This window comes from Monodon monoceros, unplaced genomic scaffold, assembly GCF_005190385.1.
Source record: "Monodon monoceros isolate NGI ecotype Baffin Bay Population unplaced genomic scaffold, NGI_Narwhal_1 Super_Scaffold_18, whole genome shotgun sequence".
Classification (NCBI taxonomy): Eukaryota; Metazoa; Chordata; class Mammalia; order Artiodactyla; family Monodontidae; genus Monodon; species Monodon monoceros.
In genome coordinates, this window is record NW_021703774.1 from 87,094,226 (window position 1) to 87,113,382 (window position 19,157).

Sequence of the window (19,157 nt, forward strand, 5' to 3'; positions counted from 1 at the left end):
CTTCACTGTCTTTGCATCACTCCCTTCATTTTCTCTTCATATTTGCAATCTTAAAAAAGAAGGAAGGATGAATGTAGGCATCTAAGGCCTGAGTCTGCCATCACCCACGGCTCCTTCATTTCGAGTCTTACTATCATTTGTATCAAGACAGTAACTCAGTCAGAGTTTCATAGAAGAAATCATGGCAAATTTAATAGGGATCTAGACAATTAGACAACTCTTTATTTTTGTTTTATCCAAATGGTAAGAGGAGAAGATGAAGTTCTGTAAGCCTTTCATCAGGCCAAATCTGCATGTTTGCTTATGTGAGAGAGAGAATACAAAAAACGGGGAGATTATTGGTATGAAAAAAGTGCTCTTAAGATTTCCTTCTCTTGCAAGTTTCAAGCTAAGTCTGCTACAAAAGAAGAGTCAGGGCAGCTACTCTACCCTCAGATTGCTTTTCCTTTGTCTCCCCAAAATGTTGGAGGAGGCTCTGAGGCTTAGGGGTGATGGTGATAAGAACTTGACAAGGAGACATAGGGAAGGGTGGAGAGTGACTAGACTGTCTTTCTTTTGCACCTCAACCAAAGCAAGTCATTAATCTAATTCAACATTTTTTTCTTTTTTTTTTTTGCGGTACTTGGGCCTCTCACTGCTGTGGCCTCTCCCGTTGCGGAGCACAGGGTCCGAACGCGCAGGCTCAGCGGCCATGGCTCACGAGCCCAGCCGCTCTGCGGCATGCGGGATCTTCCCGGACCGGGGCACGAACCCGCGTGCCCTGCATCGGCAGGCGGACTCTCAACCACTGCGCCACCAGGGAAGCCCTAATTCAAACTTTTTAAAAGAAGTAAAAACAAAGCCTCTATTGGTGCAATAGTTACTAAATCAGACAGAAAAAAAAATGTGTGAGAAGTAACTAGGTGGGGAATCTGTTTCATCTCCTCAAAATATGGGGGTAGGCCTAGCTCACATTTATAAGAAAGGTCAATTATGAAACTGCAAACCTTGTTTGCCTAAAAATATCCCTCTCATTAATGTCTGGCTTTTATTTTATCCCACCAGGAAGCCAAACACAGTCACTATTTGAGCTAATTTATTCATTCACTCAATAAATAATATATTCGGTTGGTCTATGTGTCAGGCACTATGTGAGGTACTGAGTTACTCTTTTGGCCTAGATTAAAATTTTGGAAGCACTGCATTTGATGACCAGAGTAAAAATGAGTAAGTGTTGTCAAAATTAATAAGGAATTATTAATCTTTTATTAATAAAATTAATAAAAGATAATTAATATCTTTTTTTTTTTCTATTGGGTTGGCCAGAAAGTTCATTTGGGTTTTTCTATAAGATGTTGCAGAAAAACCCAAACAAACTTTTTGGCTAACCCAATAAATTAACATACTGACACTCATCAGAACAGTGTGGATTCATTCACATGAGAGCCAGTTACTACAGTAGAGAGCTGAGGTCAAGGTCCCAACAGAATGAAATCAAATTTGGATAGAAGCAGAGGAGGGCACTGGAAATGGTGAAGAGTGGAAGACACCCAGGAATAGGGTTAGCACCTTGGAGACTCCAGATGCTTAAAAGAAAGGCAAGAAGAATGGGAGGTTCCTGAAGGCAAGCCCCTTCCTCTACAGGAGGCTAGCTTTGTCATGGTGTGCATGTGTGCTAGGGCTGGGGAGTGGGAGTGGGGAGTCGGAGGAACCAGCGGGAGAAGGAGAGTTCTGGAAGAAGGAGGCCATATGGGAGATGGGGTAAGAAAATCCTGCAAAAATTCTGTAGTTAAGGCATGCCAAATTAATAATAATAATAGCAACAAGAAAAATAATAGAATTACATATCACCAAATTAAATTCTCTTAGAAAACAAGCACTTCACCCCCATACATTCTATCTCCCTGAGTTCAACCTTGTTTAAGCCGGCATTTCTGACTACCTAGGAAACCTAAAGGGCCTCTCCAACCTTCCTTAGTTGAGGGTTTGGAACAGGGAGAATCTTTCTGGCCTGGAGCCACCTCAGAGTAGTAGTTGCAGGGAGGAGACCCATGTCCCAAATCTAATTGTTTCCCAAGGACTTCTTCAGAGCTGCCTGGAATTCTGGAGGTGTGGGCGCACACACCCTGTCCTCAGGCTCTCCCTCTCTAGAAGAGGCTCCTAAATGGTTACTGTTCTTCACATAACCTCATCCTAGGTTGATTCTTGGTGTACCTAATATAATTAATCCAGATATTTTCAAAAGAATCTTTTATGTGCATAAATTCATCCTAGGAACTTTTCAGAACCACATATAAGTAAGTCCTCGTTGTCAAGAAGTTTGTTTAGTGGGTAAGACAAACATGTGCTCAGATAACTAGGAAAAAAAGAGGACGTGCTTAAAACCAAAACCAAAACCAAAACCAAAAACAGAGACACAAAGTGATATAAGGAGAAATTCATTTCACTTGAGGAGAATTAGGAAAAACTAAGTTAAAACTAAATCTTCCATGAGGTCCAGTAAGCTTTATTTAACAAAAAAAAAAAAAAAAAAAAGGAGGAAATGAGCATTTCCAGTGAAAGGAATAGAGTATGCAAAGACATGACATTGGGAAATGGGAGAGAACAGAGCTGGAGAAGTTTCATAACATGGTTCCTTTGTGGATAAGATCTACCCAGTAGCCAATACTATTGGAAGTACTGAATGGTTCCTTTGTGGATAAGATCCACCCAATGCTGAGCTTCATCTGACAAAGCTTTATTCACCAAAAAACGTGTCTGTAGACATCCAAGTTCAATCAAGACCCAATCCATGAATCTCTGGAGACACTGTTACCTATTCTTTGAATTTAATGAATAGTATGCATTTCTGTGACATTCACTATTTGTTTCTGGGTTTTGTTTGAAAATCAATTTATTAATTTTGATAGGAGAGTTAAATAATGTAAATTCTATAAATAATTATATACAAAACCATACACAGCTTAACACTCAATATCACAAACTTCTTCCAGAAGATAAGTGGTTACTTTAAATGTCTTATACCCTAAGAAATGAGCTAATAGTAACTTTATTTCTTTAAAACTTCTAAGACTCTTCTGAGACTTTGATAAAGCTGTCTTCTCTGGCCATGGTGTATTTGAGAATATAAAATGATAAAAAGATCTTTGAAACACATGAGAGCACTATATAAATGCAAGACATTTCAGATGTAATTATTAGACTGCTGCATTATTTTTCAGTTTTCTGTTAATTTCCCACTCTTTAGGAACTGTTCATTCCACATAGGCCCATAATTCATGAATGATCATTAATGATAGAGTTAGAGCTGCACTAACTTATTAAGATCCTGAAGGGACGATATGAATAGTTCAATAATTCTTTGATCCTCTAATTCACTGACCTACCATTTCCTCCTTTCCCTTTTTACAAAATATAGAGTTCATGGTCCATTCTTACAATCACTTCCTTTTATATGCTCTCATCTCCCTCACCCCCAACCCCCCCGCCCCCAATTACAGTCTCTTGGGAAAATCTGATCCTGGTTAAATTCAACTCTCCACTTCTCCATGCCTACACCCCAGCAGCTAAATGTGGCTGGAGTTTTTTTCCAACTATTTTGAAACAAGTCTCACTTTAAATTCATGACCATAAACTTCAATAGGGCCCTCAGGGCATTCTGGCAACCCTTCCTGAACCAGGAGGCTTTTGGGCCACCACTCTCTCTTGGTTCACCTCCTTCACCACCTACCATTGCTTCTTCCTCTCTTCTGCTTTCTGTTGTATCTTCTCAAATGACTCAGGGCTTAGCCCTTGGACCTCTTAGCTCTTTAGGCTCACTAAGAGCCAGGGTTTTTTACCCAACCTCATGACTACATAAATCATCAATATGCTGACCTTTCCAAAATAGTTATTTCCAGCCTGGACCAACTTCCCAGTTAGTTAGTGAGCCTTCATCCAGACTGATATATTCAACTGCCTTTTTAATGTTTCCACTTGGACATTTAATAGATATCTCAACTTTAACATGTTCAAAACTGAGCTCATAGGTTACCTTCCCAAGCCTGCCACTTACATGGGCAGCCGGATCTGTCTCGGTAAATGACAACTCTATTCCTCCAATTGCTTAGGTCAAAATTCCTGGAGTTGCTCTTGACACCAATCTTTTTCTCTTCCTGCTCTACCCACGCCCCCAATCAATCAATCAGCAGATCCTCTTGACTACACGTTTAAAATACATTCTAAATCTCACCACCTCTCACCATCTCATCTTTAGTTAAGGACACTTGGATTATTGTTGTCCTCAAACTGCTTCCCTGGCTTCCACCCTTGTGATAGTCTTCTCCACACAGCAGTCAGAGTGACTCTTTTAAAACTTAAATTAGGTCATGACATCCTTTTGCCCATAATCCTAATGGCTTCCTGCCTCATTCAGAATAAAAGGCAGAGTTTGAATTCATTCATTCCCAATGGATCTGGGCTCGTTGCTATCACTCTCCTCCTCACTCGCTGTACAATACTTTCATGTTGCTCTGCAAACATGCCAAGCACTTCCCCAGGGCCTTTGCATTTTCTGTTACCTCTGTCTGGCCTACTCCTCCCCCAGACTTCCCTATGACTTGCTTCCTCACTTCGTTTTTAGGTCCTGCTCAAAGAAAATGCTGTGACTAGTCTATCTGAAATAACAGCTCCTGACCCAAACGCATTAATCCCCCCTCCCACATTTACTAATCCTGTTTAATTTTTTTGTAGAACCTAGAGTATCTGAAGACTAAATTAAAAAAAAAAAATTCTCCCCTATACTTTGAGTGTAAATAAATGTGTGAAGACTGTGTCCATTTTGTCCACAGATGTAAACAGAACTCAAAATACTAAGCATTCAAAAAATGTTGTCGAATGAATGAATCAATGTCAACGAATCAGTGATGATCCTGAGGCATCTTACTTTGGGAAACAAAGGAAGACACAGAGGAAAGTTATTTTTAAATTCATTCCTCCATCATTCAAATTCTGTAAGAGTCTGGCTATACCTTAAATATTAAAGAGTTGAGAAAAACAACAGGCATACATCACACTATAACTGAGTTATTAAATATTTTAGCTGAAAATTGACTATATGTCTATGCAGATTAGTTAGGAAAAAGGAGATTTCCAAAAATTGCTATGGTTTTATATACTTTTGCAATCTCAAATCACACTGTAGGCTATATTTTATTTTTCAGAGAAGTTTTAATTACTGTTGTGCAAACAAGCTAACGGGGTCCTCTAAAACACATTTTCATGGTGTAGCATGGCATGCGTTGGCAATGCATATTTATTGAGGATCACCTTATACCAGGGGACAACTTGAACGAGGCCCAGTCTTAAGTGAGAATCATAGCCCTAGACCAACGAGCCACGTTGGACCATGAAGCCCAGTCCTGAAGAGTCCAGTGCAGAGTTTCTCAACCTCAGCACTACTGACATCTTAGGCCAAATAATCCGTGGTTTTCCCATATGTTGTAGGATATTCAGAAGCATTCCTGGCATCTACCCACTAGAAGCAGTAGCAACTCCCAAGCTGTGACAACCAAAATTTCCCTGGGGGAGCAAAATCCCCCATCTGATGTATATGACATCATACAAGGCAGTTATGATAATATGGTATGTAATAACTGGCTAGTTAAGCGAGCAGCATTTTAGAAGGAGGGTTCAAAGTTGCCTTTCTAGATCAGGAAAGATCCAAACCTCTTCTAAGGTTTAAAGACACTTTCTGACTGAGACTGGCTGGGGAAGGCCTGGGGAGGAAAGAGTTATAGAAAAACAAAAGGTTGGAGAGAAAGAGAATGAAAGAAAAAGAATGTTAAGAATAGGAAGGGGGGTGTTAAATGTCTTGGTGTCTTCTTTCTTACTGTTCCCCATGTTGCCTCTAATTCCATTATTACGTCACCAATGTACCATAATATGACATATGTTACGGAATATAAGATAAAGTACTCTGAATGTGGCACAGGAAGGTTTATTTATTTATGCTGGGGCCAAATGAGGAAAGTTTATTCAAAGTCAGAGCTGGTGGAAATTTACTGTAGTCACTCAAAAAGAAAGGATTTGGAAAAAAAGACTTTAGATAGACAGAAGCTGAAGGAATTAGAATTCTTATAAAGTATTTTCCCTTCACTACATTAGCAAAGTCACAAGCCTCCAGGGGCCTCCCCCAGGGGTGGGAATGAAGTGGCTGCAGCATTTTCCTGATTCTTAACCACCCCAACTCTGTCTTGCAACCTTAGGTAGCTTTTGAAGCCCTTTCATGTACATCATTTGATAACAATCTGGATTATTCTATGATAAATCTACTTCATTAGGTGGCTTTTTCCTGCCTGTGGAAATGTGTTCAGATCTCATTAGTGCTGTGACCCCAAGAAAGTAGAGACTCAATGATACAGGGTCAAATTTCAAGTCAAGAGTCCAGTTGTATATCCAGTGCTTGATATGACAGAAAAAAGGTGGACTCTATAAGGTCCCTAATGCTTCCTTTCTCCTCCACCTCCTTGGTTTCTCTGTGTAGGTTTGCATATCATAGATAAGGGGGGACATCCCTACTGTGGCATCAATGACTGGCTTATTATATGCACACATGTCCAAAATAGGCTTGACACCCTATGAACTTGTGGCTGCTCTGTTCCTAAAGAACTTAGTTCCCCAAATTTCAAATCCACTTGGATTCCCCTCAAAAGGGCACTGCCAATGTTTGATATGTAAAAGTACATTGTGAGGAAATTTTAAGACTTGGTTTAAATATCATGGGTTTCCCTTTCCCATTTTCTGACCAGCTTCCTCCTTTTCTCTAAATGACACAGAAGGAACAATTCAAGTTGGGTAAAATCTGGAAAATGATTTGACTCTTTTCAACAAGGAATAGGGAAGCTATTATGGTCATTTTCACCAAGTGGGTCAAACCAAATTTAGGTATTGTTAATAAATATATTTCTTTGTAAGAGGTGCTTCATGAAAAAAAAAAAAAAACCAAAAACTCCCTAAAACATGACATATACCCAACAGTCAAGGGTGGAAAACAAGACACACCTGTCACATAGGACATTTAAAGGAAAATGGTGAAATAAAAACAGAAGTCTTTATGTTTCCTGAAAAATCTTCAGTCTGTGAATGACAGATGCTAGCTGGAATGGGCCATTCATGAGTCACAGATGAGATTCTGCTCACTTTCATTTAAAGAAAGTAACGTAACTATTATTTTTGGGTCATAATCAATGCTTAACCCAGTGTAGCTCTTCACTGGTATTTGTTCAAATTTATTTCAAACAATATTTGGAAGTAGAAATTCCAAGGTATTTCATTTGTCAAATGGGCACCATACATGAACCTACCATTCTGTTCTCATGAAAAGCATCCTTGAAACTCACTGTAAGTGAGTTTCCTTATTTTCAATGCAAATGAGTGATAATGTTAATACTCTAACATTCATGTTCCAAACAGGAACCTAAACTGTTATAATTCTTATTCACACACTAATCTTTCAGAAAACAAATATTGCAGCATTTTAAATTTGCAGCAGTCAAATTTCTGAGTGAAGCATTTTTCTTCCTCTTACAGATGACATTCTCAGTACTATTTGATGTATTGATCGTTATCAGTCAACATGCCTCACCAATAAGCTGACGGGTACACTTCACAGATATTCCAGATTCATACAGTGCAATGTTTCACAACACATAACACCATGAAATCACTGTATGAATCCAAGAATTCCTACCTCTCTTGTGGTTTGCAACTTGAACAGAAGAAACTGTTGACAAAGCTAATTTGGGAGCAACTGGATAGGTTTAAAAGAATGAACAGCACATTAGAAACAATAGTGAAACGTTCAAATTGTAATTACTTATCATCAACCCGCTTGAAAAGTGGCCCTAAATGAAGAGAATATTTGTATTTGTTGTTTCTGGGAGTTTGCTTCAATCACAAAGGAAGTCTTGTATTTGGCTGAAAATGGTTTGACCTTGTCAGTAATAAAGTTTAGAAGCTTTATTTTCAGAGGCAAAAAGAATTACCATTTAAATCAAGAACGCAGTTATGCAGAGATTATTCCAATAACAATATGGATATTAGGATCCCCTACTGTTCTTCTCTTAAAATAGTAGTTGTGTTGTTGAGTTACTTAGCAATATCATTGCCTCAATTCACCATGTCTTTCTCTCTGTGTACCCGTAATCTCATCTACCTATAAACCAATTAGATTATTTTTGCTGAATTGATTAGACATTACAGAGAGTCACAGTGGTCAACCATTCAGCGGAATCTGGATCTCAGTCTCAGAGTCACCTCGAATCTGTCCACCTTTCAAAAATGTAGTCTTTTTCTCAACATTTATTACGTATATGATATCAGTGTGTTAATGGCAGGAATTTCTAAGTTTGCCTGCCTTTCTTTTCCAATTGTTCCTGAAGTGTTGCTTGTGAAAATAGCAAAAACAAGATAGAGCCTGATGTTCTTTGCAGATGTTGACCAGATAAATTATGTTTGCACAGAACTGACCTCTGCTAGAAAGTGCACCTTTAGCTAAAATGTCAAGTTCAAGCACTTGATTCAACTGTGAGCTTCTCAAATAAATTTATTTGAACTCTTTATCCACATTCTAAAAAAGTGCAACTGGCATTAACTAAAGATATTTCTGAAAGCTTTTAGTCTTGTGACACTCACAGAAAACATAGCAAAATAATTAAATGGGTCTGTTTCAGGTTTTAAACAATGCATAATCTTGTTCAGCACAAAACTTACTGTGGAGAAGTGTTAAGTCTTAGATCCTGTCTTGTATAATTTGTTGAGCTATGAAATTCAATGGGAAATACTGAGTGACAGTTCACTGAAGATGCTCTCATTGAACTTGCCGAGGAACAAAGCCACTAAACCTTCCCACAATCCTCACAGAATTATACTAATGGGTTGAGCTTGATCTGTATTTCTTCTTCCACATATGTATGCAGAAACTTGAAAAAATTCATTTGGAGTGGATGATTAAGATAATTCTATTTGCTAGTAATATATGTATCTAGGACAGTCTTGATTTCATCACTCTGATCAAGGACTGAAAATGCAGCCCTTCCAATTTGACTCCTCAACAAATTGCTAATATATTTTGTTTTGCTTAGCAGCTATTTCCTGGTTCCTCCTTTTGCTCACTTCCTCCTCCATCTGTATTCATTAGAGCTTAAAAGGAACATCCTGCATATAACAAAGGAAGGTGGAAGCCAAAGATGTGCCTCTTTTTTGTGAGAAGGAAGGACGCAAAGGAAGACAACTTTATTTTAATATAAACTATTTATATACGTCTATATATATCTATAGGCTAGACGTTAATGTAATTTTAACATTACACTGAATCTTATGAATTTTACTGGCCAGTTTTTAAAGGTTCTATTTCTTCCTGTGTAACCACACTGCTGTCTGTCAGTTTCTTTCATTTATTTATTTATTATGTTAGAAGTCAGAAAATAATTACTGCTCTAAGGAGAGAAAACACGTTGTTCTTAATCCTGGCAGAAATTATTGGTAATTCATAAAGGATAAAAGAGGGAAAGCCTCAGCAGAGAAAATACACTGTGACGTAGAAGGGGAAGAGAGAGAGAGAGAGATCCAAATTCCTGTCAGTCAATAAGGAACGACAGTTGAAAAAACAAAACAAAAACAGGTCTTTTAGGGGTTGCAATACTGCCTTTATGTATTTTCCCTGACCCTCAATACAACTGACGCAACAGCCAATTTACCAAAGCAAAGCAAAAGTGAGACAGTGGAAGGAAACCTGTGTCACTCAGAAGTTTTTATGATATATTATTTATACTCCCCACTGTGATGGCAACCAAACTCTAGGCTTCTCTTGGGATGGCTGACATTCAATGTAAATTTGATAAAGTGCTTGTAACTTTTATGCTGTCTAATTTTTTCTACATCTTTTACTATAATATTTCTGGGATACTTCATATTAGAAAAAAATATTTGAATTATGATTCTTTCAAAGACATGGCATTTATGATAATGCTCTTATTTAGTGCTAAAAAATAGAGTATGGGATTTTCCCCCTAAACATGTGGGATTTTATATCAGTAGGAATTTTACATGCTCCTACCTTGTTTTGGATTAGAAACCTCAAGGGAAGAAATATTCGGCCATATCCTATTAAACTTTGGAGGATCTGCATGCACCAGGAAAAATCAGGGTATGTTACTTTCAGCTATAATGTCATTTGGTCTAAACAGAAAACTATATGGACAAAGACACAAACCACATATCTGCTTTTTAACTTGGTTGTGATGCACTTAACAAAACATACTCCCACACCAAACAAGAGCAAGCAATTGATGATTCCCAAAACATTGAATGGACATTAAATATATAGCCTGTTCCCTAACAAAGCTATATACATTAACTTGTGCAATAGAGTAGAGTGTTCTTACAAATAACCAAGCAGGGACTTCAGCAATTCAAATCGTTATATAAAGCTGGTGCCTGAAACTAGAAGATAACAGGAAAGAAATAATTTCTCACATTCTCTGCAATTTATATTTACAGCTACGAGCTTGTTACATTAGTCTTCAGGAGAGATTCTTTAGGGTATGTTTTAAGTGTGAGCCATTATCTCTGCAAAGAAGTGGATTTATTTCCTATTTTTATTTATGCGATTTCTCAGAGAAAGAAAGAGAAAGATGACTGGTGGTTCTGGCTTAAGGAGAATAGTCCAAGGTGCTTCTGATCATATCTAAGGTTTGTATGTATGGGTGTGTATATATTTTCTTTATTTTAATATATATTTTCATGATGTTTCTAGCTCAAAATATATTTCTAAAGTTATTGGTTCCAATCCAATTATAAGCATTATTAATTTAAGAATTAATGGTATTTCTTTCTTAGATTCACCTGTATTAAAAAAAAAAATGACTCTGGAAAAGAAGGAGAAGAGCCAGCTTTAGGACTGGGGGCTTTAAAGCTGTTTTTGCTAAGGTACATAGGCCATGACAATTAAAGCAGTCATTTCATGACTCAAATCTACCATTCACTGAGATTAACTCAAAACCATAACTCTTGTGTGGTCCTTTGGGACCACCCAAGTCCACAAGGAGAGTTCTTGCCTCTAAACTCCTATAGCATGTTACCTTATGTGCTCCTTATTTCTCACTGATAATGTGGATAGGTGTAAGTTTCAATATTGCTAGTTTACATTTTATGTCTATTTCTTGTCTCTGTAATTAGATTGGATCTCTTTGAGGAAGGGCAAAGCCTTCCAGAAGGCCTCAGAAAATATCTAATAACTGAGTAATTGATATCAAGTGGCTAGGCTACTGTAAACTGGTATTATCAGATTGTTTCCTCCATAATTAGATTATAGTGAATAACATTCTTGCAAGACATGGAACTTTCACTATGACTTTGGTTTTTTAACATTTGTTAGAAAAGCTGATCTACTGTTACTCTGTGTGTATATGTGTGTGTGTATACACATAAAAGCAAAGGAAATCTTAATATTGATATTGCTGTATCTATCAAAATTTATGAATGAATAAAGAATGTAACAATTTTCCACATCTGTATCCAGGTGTTACTAAATAAATAGATATTTGGTAACATGTAGGCAAAATATTCAAGTTATTGACTTAATGTTAAGCCTACTTGAACTGCAATGATCATTTTTGAAAAACAAATGATTTCTAGAAATTGGTGTTTTTTTTAAGGTTTTTTGATGTGGACCATTTTTAAAGACTTTATTACATCTGTTACAATATTGCTTCTGTTTTACGTCTTGGTTTTTTGGCCCCAAGGCATGTGGGATCTTAGCTCCCCGACCAGGGATCAAACCTGCACCCCCTGCATTGGAAAGTGAAGTCTTAACCACCAGACCACCAGGGAAGTCCCTAGAAATTGTTTATTTAGAAGAGATTTCAAACCACTGTTATAGTTTTATATAGAAAATACATTTATTTATATTATTAGCATCAAATTAAGAAAAATTTAGTTCTTTTAAATGGTTCCCTCCATCATTTTCCGTAAGAGAGGCAAATACAGGTCATATGTGGGGTGATGTTTGTAAACTTAATGTTAAGTATTCAGTGGCTTGACTTTCTTGATGAAATGAAAGTAATAATATAATTAATCATTTTGTTAATAAGCTTTGCCAAAAAACTTAAGTAAAGACAAAAATTTTATACTAAATAAAAGTTAGAAGTGAGCTTTGAAAATTAATTTTATAAATTAAGCTTTATTCCATATTCTAATGTAATAAATATTTTACGCCTATATTTTAGTATACTCTTTTATGATTTTTCCCTAGGATGCTAAGGTTCCGTTTTGAGGATATTCCTACATGTGTAAAAAATTAATGTAGGTCATTCTACTTTTGAATTGTTAACTACTTGACCTGTATGAAATTATCAAGATAGACACCTCAGTTACAATCTGATCCCTACCTGGCAGGTATGTTCTTCTGTATTGTGTACTTCTGATAGTTTTTTGGGGGATGGGAGAGTGTAGCTTTTGTGTTTGCTTGGGAATATAATTAGACATTTTTTTCCAAATGATTTTCATTATGTGGGATGCCTAACCTTCCTGACAACTTAAAACTCAGAGCCACCAGCAGTCATCATGTGGAAATCCTAATCTAATCTATACATATCTCTAGTGGGACAAAGTTTTATGCGTGATGTCTTTTCCTTGGGAGGAAAAATGTCCTGAGAAAAAAAATATTGAAATTTGTGGACCCTAAGCTTCTATAGCATGTTACTGTCTGTGCTTACATGTTTTAATATTTGGTCATCATGCAATTTTTAATTTAATATCACATTTTAATTTTTATTTTGTTTTATAATTGCAAGGCCAAGTAAGAAAACAACTTAAAATTAGCCAGTTACTGTCTGGCTACTCTTGTTACTCGAAGATCCTAGCACATATAAATATTCAGTCAAAGTTACTAACAGATGTTTAATTCCCAGAAGTAAATTAGGCATATTGGAGTGTATATTCGTTGTCTAATTGGGACAAATTCTATGTTATCATATTCAATGCTAATAAAAGTCTTTGAGTAACATGAAGCCTCTGAGAACTTTTAGCCAGTGGCCGCTTATTTCGAGTAGTTGGACATTGCAAATACAAAAAAATATTATAATACGTCAAAGGTATTGGTATTGCTTCTAGGTGAACTGTTGCAGAATTTATTAATTTCATTCTTTCATGAATTAACTAAGGAATATCTTTGGGTCATATGAAGGTCTAAGAGTGGTAGTATGTTGCAAGGCAAAGGGTCCCTGGAATCAGAAGATAAGGGATCTGGTCCCAGTTCTGTTGAGTAGCTGTCTGGCTATTAATTCCCTGGACTTCAATTTCTTTACCTGTAAGATAAAGGTGCTGGACTAAAAGATCTCCATGGTTTCTCTCAGCCATTAAATCCCATCACTCCAATGGTTCTTTCATGGCCTAGCAATGTCACACTAATGTTCACAGAAGGATGAAGTCTGTTGGAATGAAGCACATGCCCTTTGGAGAATCTAGGGGATTTAGGGGATTAAGAATCCCCTGTGTGGAGGGAAAATTATTGCTGCACATTGTAACTGTGGACCTTTGACTGTCATAGTGAAACCCAAACTGGAGTTAAGAAATTATTACTGAGGTAAGGGGAGGGATTATCAGATGTGTCCAGTGGGACTGTAGATGGCCAATCCTTCAAGAATAGCCTTTTATGGAAATCCCTACTTCTCAAGGATCCTCGTCCCATACATCTGGGAAAATGGATTGACCTCATCTTGATGATCTCCAAAGACTTTGGCTTGAGGAATATGGAGACCAAGACTACATACTCAACCACTGCCCCCTTTAAAAAGAAACAAAATATCTGAAATGCCCATCCTATGCTGTTACTCTATTGTCATTGCTAAAATTTCAAATTACATCTATGGGAAGCCTAGGAAATATCTATTTAGGGGAAAATTATTTAAGATATGGTGCATGTAAATAGAGCTTGGACTGGATTCAAATCCCAGTTTTACCACTTGGACAAGCTCCTTAACTTATCCGTGTCTAAGCTTTCCTATATGTAAAATGGGATAATGACACTACCTACTGGTTGTTGTCAAGGCTGAATGAATGAGTCAATATTTGCTTGTCATGGTAGTGAGCATTTAAGAAATGTCAGTTCTTATTCTTTTTTTACTGAAGTATAGTTGATTTACAATGTTGTGTTAGTTCTTATTATTCTATTTGTGGTTGCTGTTGTAATAAAAATATTATTGTAGTATAAACAGTTCTTACTGAATTGAAGTAGAGGTAATAACGTGCTCCCCCTATTTTGTGAAATCTTAATTGTTCCCAAAGCAAGTGATTTGGATATGTAAAAATCTCACTTAAGACACAAATTACTTTAGGGAATAATCTGGTTCTAGGGCCTACATTGATTAATACTACTGTCCAGAAAGCAATAGGAATTATTTTGGAATACCGTGGAAAAGATTTGATTTTTAACACAACGATAAAATGTTAATTTTCAAGTTTCTTTCAGTTTAGAAGCACATCAATTTAGACTATGAATCAGATATATATATCTTGCCTGAATTTTTTTTTTTTTTTCCATTAAGGAGAGACTCAGAAAACTGTTATGTGACAATTTGGTTGTGGCAGTTGAAACTCCTTTTCGTGAATCAGAAAAACTGAGATTCTAGTTATAAAAATTAGACTTTGGTAGAAAGTTTTTCTTCTCCGTGCCCCAAGGAAAACTCTTTGCACTGTAAGTTGGAGAGAACTAGGTTAGAATTGCTAAACTTGATCATCTATTGCTGACACCATAGTGAATCAAGCTGAAAGGAAGCTTGAAGCAGAAGGCTAGAAACACTTTATTTATATCAGGAAAGCTTCAGAGTTAGGGTTTTAGAATACTGTCTTCTATCACACATTCACTCCCTTAGCATGAATCATAGGCAGCTTTCAACTCATTTTGTGGATACCCTTTAAAACCAAAGTAAATTGTGACTATGCTTTCCCATGTTTTCTCTTTTTTTCTAGAATAGTCTACTTTATAGTGTTTCATACATTAGTCATTTAATTAAATGAGAAAGGTGGATGAATTCTAAAGGGTCCTAGTTTGGAAATTGGACATTGAGCTAGAATCCCACCTTGGCCACCAGATGACTTAGATGATTCAATTAAGCCTTAGTTGCCTCGTCTGTAAAATGATGATGTTGGATGAGTGCCCTTTAAGTTTCCTAAAAAGACTAATTTTTACATAAGTTTTTGGTTCTAAAATACAGTGGGAAACAGGGTGCCACCATGGATATGAAAAGCCACTGCTGAGAGGATGTTAGTGAGCCTTCATTAAACATCCTTCTTCCAGGCGTGTATGACAAAAACGTCAGGAAGAGACAAAGTCACAAGGTCCCTTTGGATTTGTAGAGTTATTGCTCTTGTTCCTCAGGGAGTTTGGAAACCACATTAGTGATGTCTACAAAGGAATCTATAGAAAACCCTGAAGTTCTTCGGAAGAAACCCCCAGGGCCTTGGAGGTAATCTTACCATCTTTACAGTGAGCTGCCTACTCTCAGAAATACAGCATCATTAGACTGCTGGGGAAGATACATTTTAATGTAATAGTGGTAAGGCTGCCCTTGAGATGGCACACAGAATGTTTTTTGCTATGAGTGACTATGTCAATAAACATTTGGATTTTTACAGTCATAGAATATGTACAAGCATGTTTCACAATTTGCATAGCTAATTTCATGAACTGTCACATGTTCTATAATATATGTAACATCTTCACATTTCCCCTCTCCCTCAGCTTACTGAGGATGTTTATCATTGATGGTGGTAGAGGAAGGGCACATTTTAATGTAGCTTCTGTTGACCACACAGTGAGATAACAGAAAATGAACTTCTGTTTTTCTCCAGGACACTAAAGTTCCCTGCACAGAAATGGGTCAATTCAGGGATCAACAGGTCTAAGGTGCAATGTATTAGATTGGAAAGAGTCTGAAGTAGGAGTTAATAAATCTAGAATTTTTCTTTCTAACCTCTTCCACCTGGTATAATGTTATGAGCACAGCTTTTGGAGTCAAACAGGCCTTCCTGGCCGTATTACATTTGGTAAGTTACTCAGACACTCTGAACCTCCGATTCACCATTTGTAAAATGGAATTCTGTAGACATGTGGGGACATTTCCCTCCAGTTCCCAGGAAGTGGAGCAGTTAGCTGGCCAGCTCTCTATTGATATTCTAAGAAGTCTTCGGTGATACCCCACTCTTAGTTCACAGTTACATGTTGGAAGGTTCATCATAGGACCTTTCAGAGATCTTGGCAAATCTTTGTTTAAGCTAGGAATTTCCAGATGCCCGCACACAGAGATAACAGCAAAGGTACAGATACCAGCTCACACTTAAAAAGTGGCTTGACATTCTAAAGTCACCTGGGAAAAGGTTAATATATGAAAAAAGTCAACATTGCTCAAGGTGGGCAATTGTCGTTTGCTAAAGATTGCTAAACCTCTTGGATTTTTTTTTTTTTTAAGGTAGGGGATACTTCCCCCTTCTTCATTGGAATATTTAATTTATTCTTCAGGATTAAAGAAGCAGCTATGTCCTAATGTTCATTCAATTTTTGGATAACCACAAAGGTTTCATGAATGTGAAATGCTAGTTACACAAATATGAAATGGATCTGTGATGAGAATACTGGGTACATGATATAACAAAGTCCCAAAGGCATCTCACCTGGGACCTTAGCTTTCCTTCTAGAACATCAGCAAACAGTTCAAAATTACTGTAGCACACCATGCAATTTGCCATATAGCTACACTAGCCTGATAATTTTTTTCTTCATTATATAAAACCTAATTAGCTAAAGGGCGATTCAAATGAAACTTTTATTTGGGGATTTAGAAGTATTAAAGCAAAGGGAGAAAAACAAACACTGAAGCTCTCTGGATAGAATGAACAAGATTACTAATAACCCTTGAGTGGGGAAATGATTAACCTTGTTATTTTCCTCACGATCCAGGTTTCTACAGTAAATCAGTTCTGAACAAAAATATTTGGATGCTGTATGGAAAACAACTTTTACAAGGTCTCCAACTGGCATCAAATGTTTTCAAGTATGAAAACATCTCTGAGCTTTCTCAACAGGCTGATGAATCCCTGCAGGTAGCACTTCCCTTGTTTAATAGTCCTGCCAATTAAATCAAATTAGAGATGAATTTTTAACTCTGTGATGAAGGCAATGCTCATTATAAGAGAAAGCAGGAAAATGGAATATTTCCCTTAAATGGACTGTTGTTTCAAATTGAATAAATTGAAGAAGAGGGGACAGCCAAACGCCTCCATCAATTTCTACACTTTATAAACCATGATGTCAATCATTTGAAGGTAATTTAAGGAAACAATGTACACTTGGGTTCACAAAATGTCTACATATGTCTTTTCTTTTGTTGCTATTCTAAGAAATGGTTTTGTTTATTTAAAAATTCCAAGTTTTTTAAAATGGTGTTTCCTGACGTGAATTTTCAGTGGATTATCTGCCTTTAACCTCTGACTTGGTTACCTTTAACCTCTGTTATTTACTTTTTAAGTGATAATCACTCACACAAAGCTATTTGCACATTAGGCCAACCCTTGTTGTTCTAATTATGTTTTTTTTTTAAAATAATATACTGTTTAACATAATTAGTGAAATCACTTGCTTTTCAAGGCTAAGGATCTGATAATATATGTTCGAACATAATGATTAGTTTATCACTTTAACAAAAACACCCACAGCAAACCAAATATTAATTTGGATCATCAGCATCAACAAATATTCACTTGGATAAAATTGTGAATGTTTACTTATAAGTGCATGATACATTTTACATAAAAAGTGAAACCTGAATGAATTACTACTACATCAGGTAAAGGAAAAACAGAGCTCATAAGGCTCAAATGGCTACAGATCTATTTTGGGATTCATTAATTGCTGACATTATCACCAATATTTTTTCAGCCATGGCCAAAGCACATCAAAATGACTGAGTTTTAAATCAAGTACTTTTGTGATGATTGGGAAACCTATTTCCTAATAGATAGACAACAGCAGGTACAAATGACCTTAATGGGAAATTTGTTTCAAAAACATTTTTAGTGGATGATCGGAAAGGATGACCATTCTGTCTATGCATTTGAACCTTAATACAGGTGTTGACAGTTTGAAATCTGTACTGAAATCTAATAGGCCTCTAAAATCTTCAGTCACTGTGTATATAGCATATGTATATGAACTTATGGTTACATACATCAATAATTTATGTTGATAATATGCATCATTCATTTTCCTTGAGATGCTCTTTGATGATGGGAATCTCATGGGTGTTACATCTATTATAATGGCATCTTTCTATGTACCTGGAATTATGTTCATTGATTCCTTCCTTGGGATAAAGGGAAAAGCCCTGGCAAACACCCAAAATTAGTTAAAAATCCAAGCAGCTCTCTCTTCTCTGGCTTTACCTTGGAAACCCCATTTCTGTGCCCTCTAGAACAGGCAGTGAGTCATCTATGCATGAATTCTTGCCCTTTGGAGAGCAAAGGAATCCATCCACCAGTGCACACAGAGAGCACCTTATGAGTCCTCAAAGAAGGAATGTGTAAATGACATTAAAGCAGCCTAGAAGATACAATCATGTTTGATGGTTTTATGGTAAATCTCTTGACCTTAAAGCCAGGCAATAAGCAAGCTAGTCGTGTGTGATGTTGGGTGACCCCTGGAAGCGCTTATATCCTGTTTGCCTGAGAACTCTGAGGAAACACCCATTGCACTCCAAGCAGAACAGCCAGAGGCATCATGAAGGCGGGGTACAAGCTATCACTTTATTTGTTAGAGGGTTTTAGTTAGGTATTAAGGAGTTAAATTTTCCTAGTTTCCTGATAATAAAGGTTAATACATTTTCCAAAGGCACAACAAAGCATCCTTTCAGGTCACCATTGATTTCAAAATAAAACAAAGCAAAACTGGAATTTCCCGATTCAGTGTGTAAAAGGTCAACATCTGCTGATGCTCAGAGATGGGGCATGTGGTGGAGGCGGCCGAATGAGATGTTGGGTGAGCAGTACAGTCAGAAATTCCATGCAACATACGATTGACACTCCAAACAGAAACACACCCTAACACCAAAGAACTACTTTCCATCCATCCATTTCTGAAACTTTTG

General features: G+C 36.9%; 1 protein-coding gene across 4 annotated transcripts in view; it reads right to left on the minus strand.

The window, feature by feature from the left end:
- NTNG1 (netrin G1) overlaps positions 1 to 19,157 on the minus strand; it is a 340,603-nt gene that overhangs the window by 61,123 nt on the left and 260,323 nt on the right. Inside the window, exon 6 of one of the 4 annotated variants that reach the window (XM_029226838.1) lies at positions 10,076 to 10,141. The exons of the other annotated variants lie outside the window; for them this stretch is intronic. Within the exon in view, the coding sequence (XP_029082671.1) occupies positions 10,076 to 10,141 (66 nt within the window). The remainder of the gene's footprint in view (positions 1 to 10,075; positions 10,142 to 19,157) is intronic. 4 annotated transcript variants of the gene reach the window in all.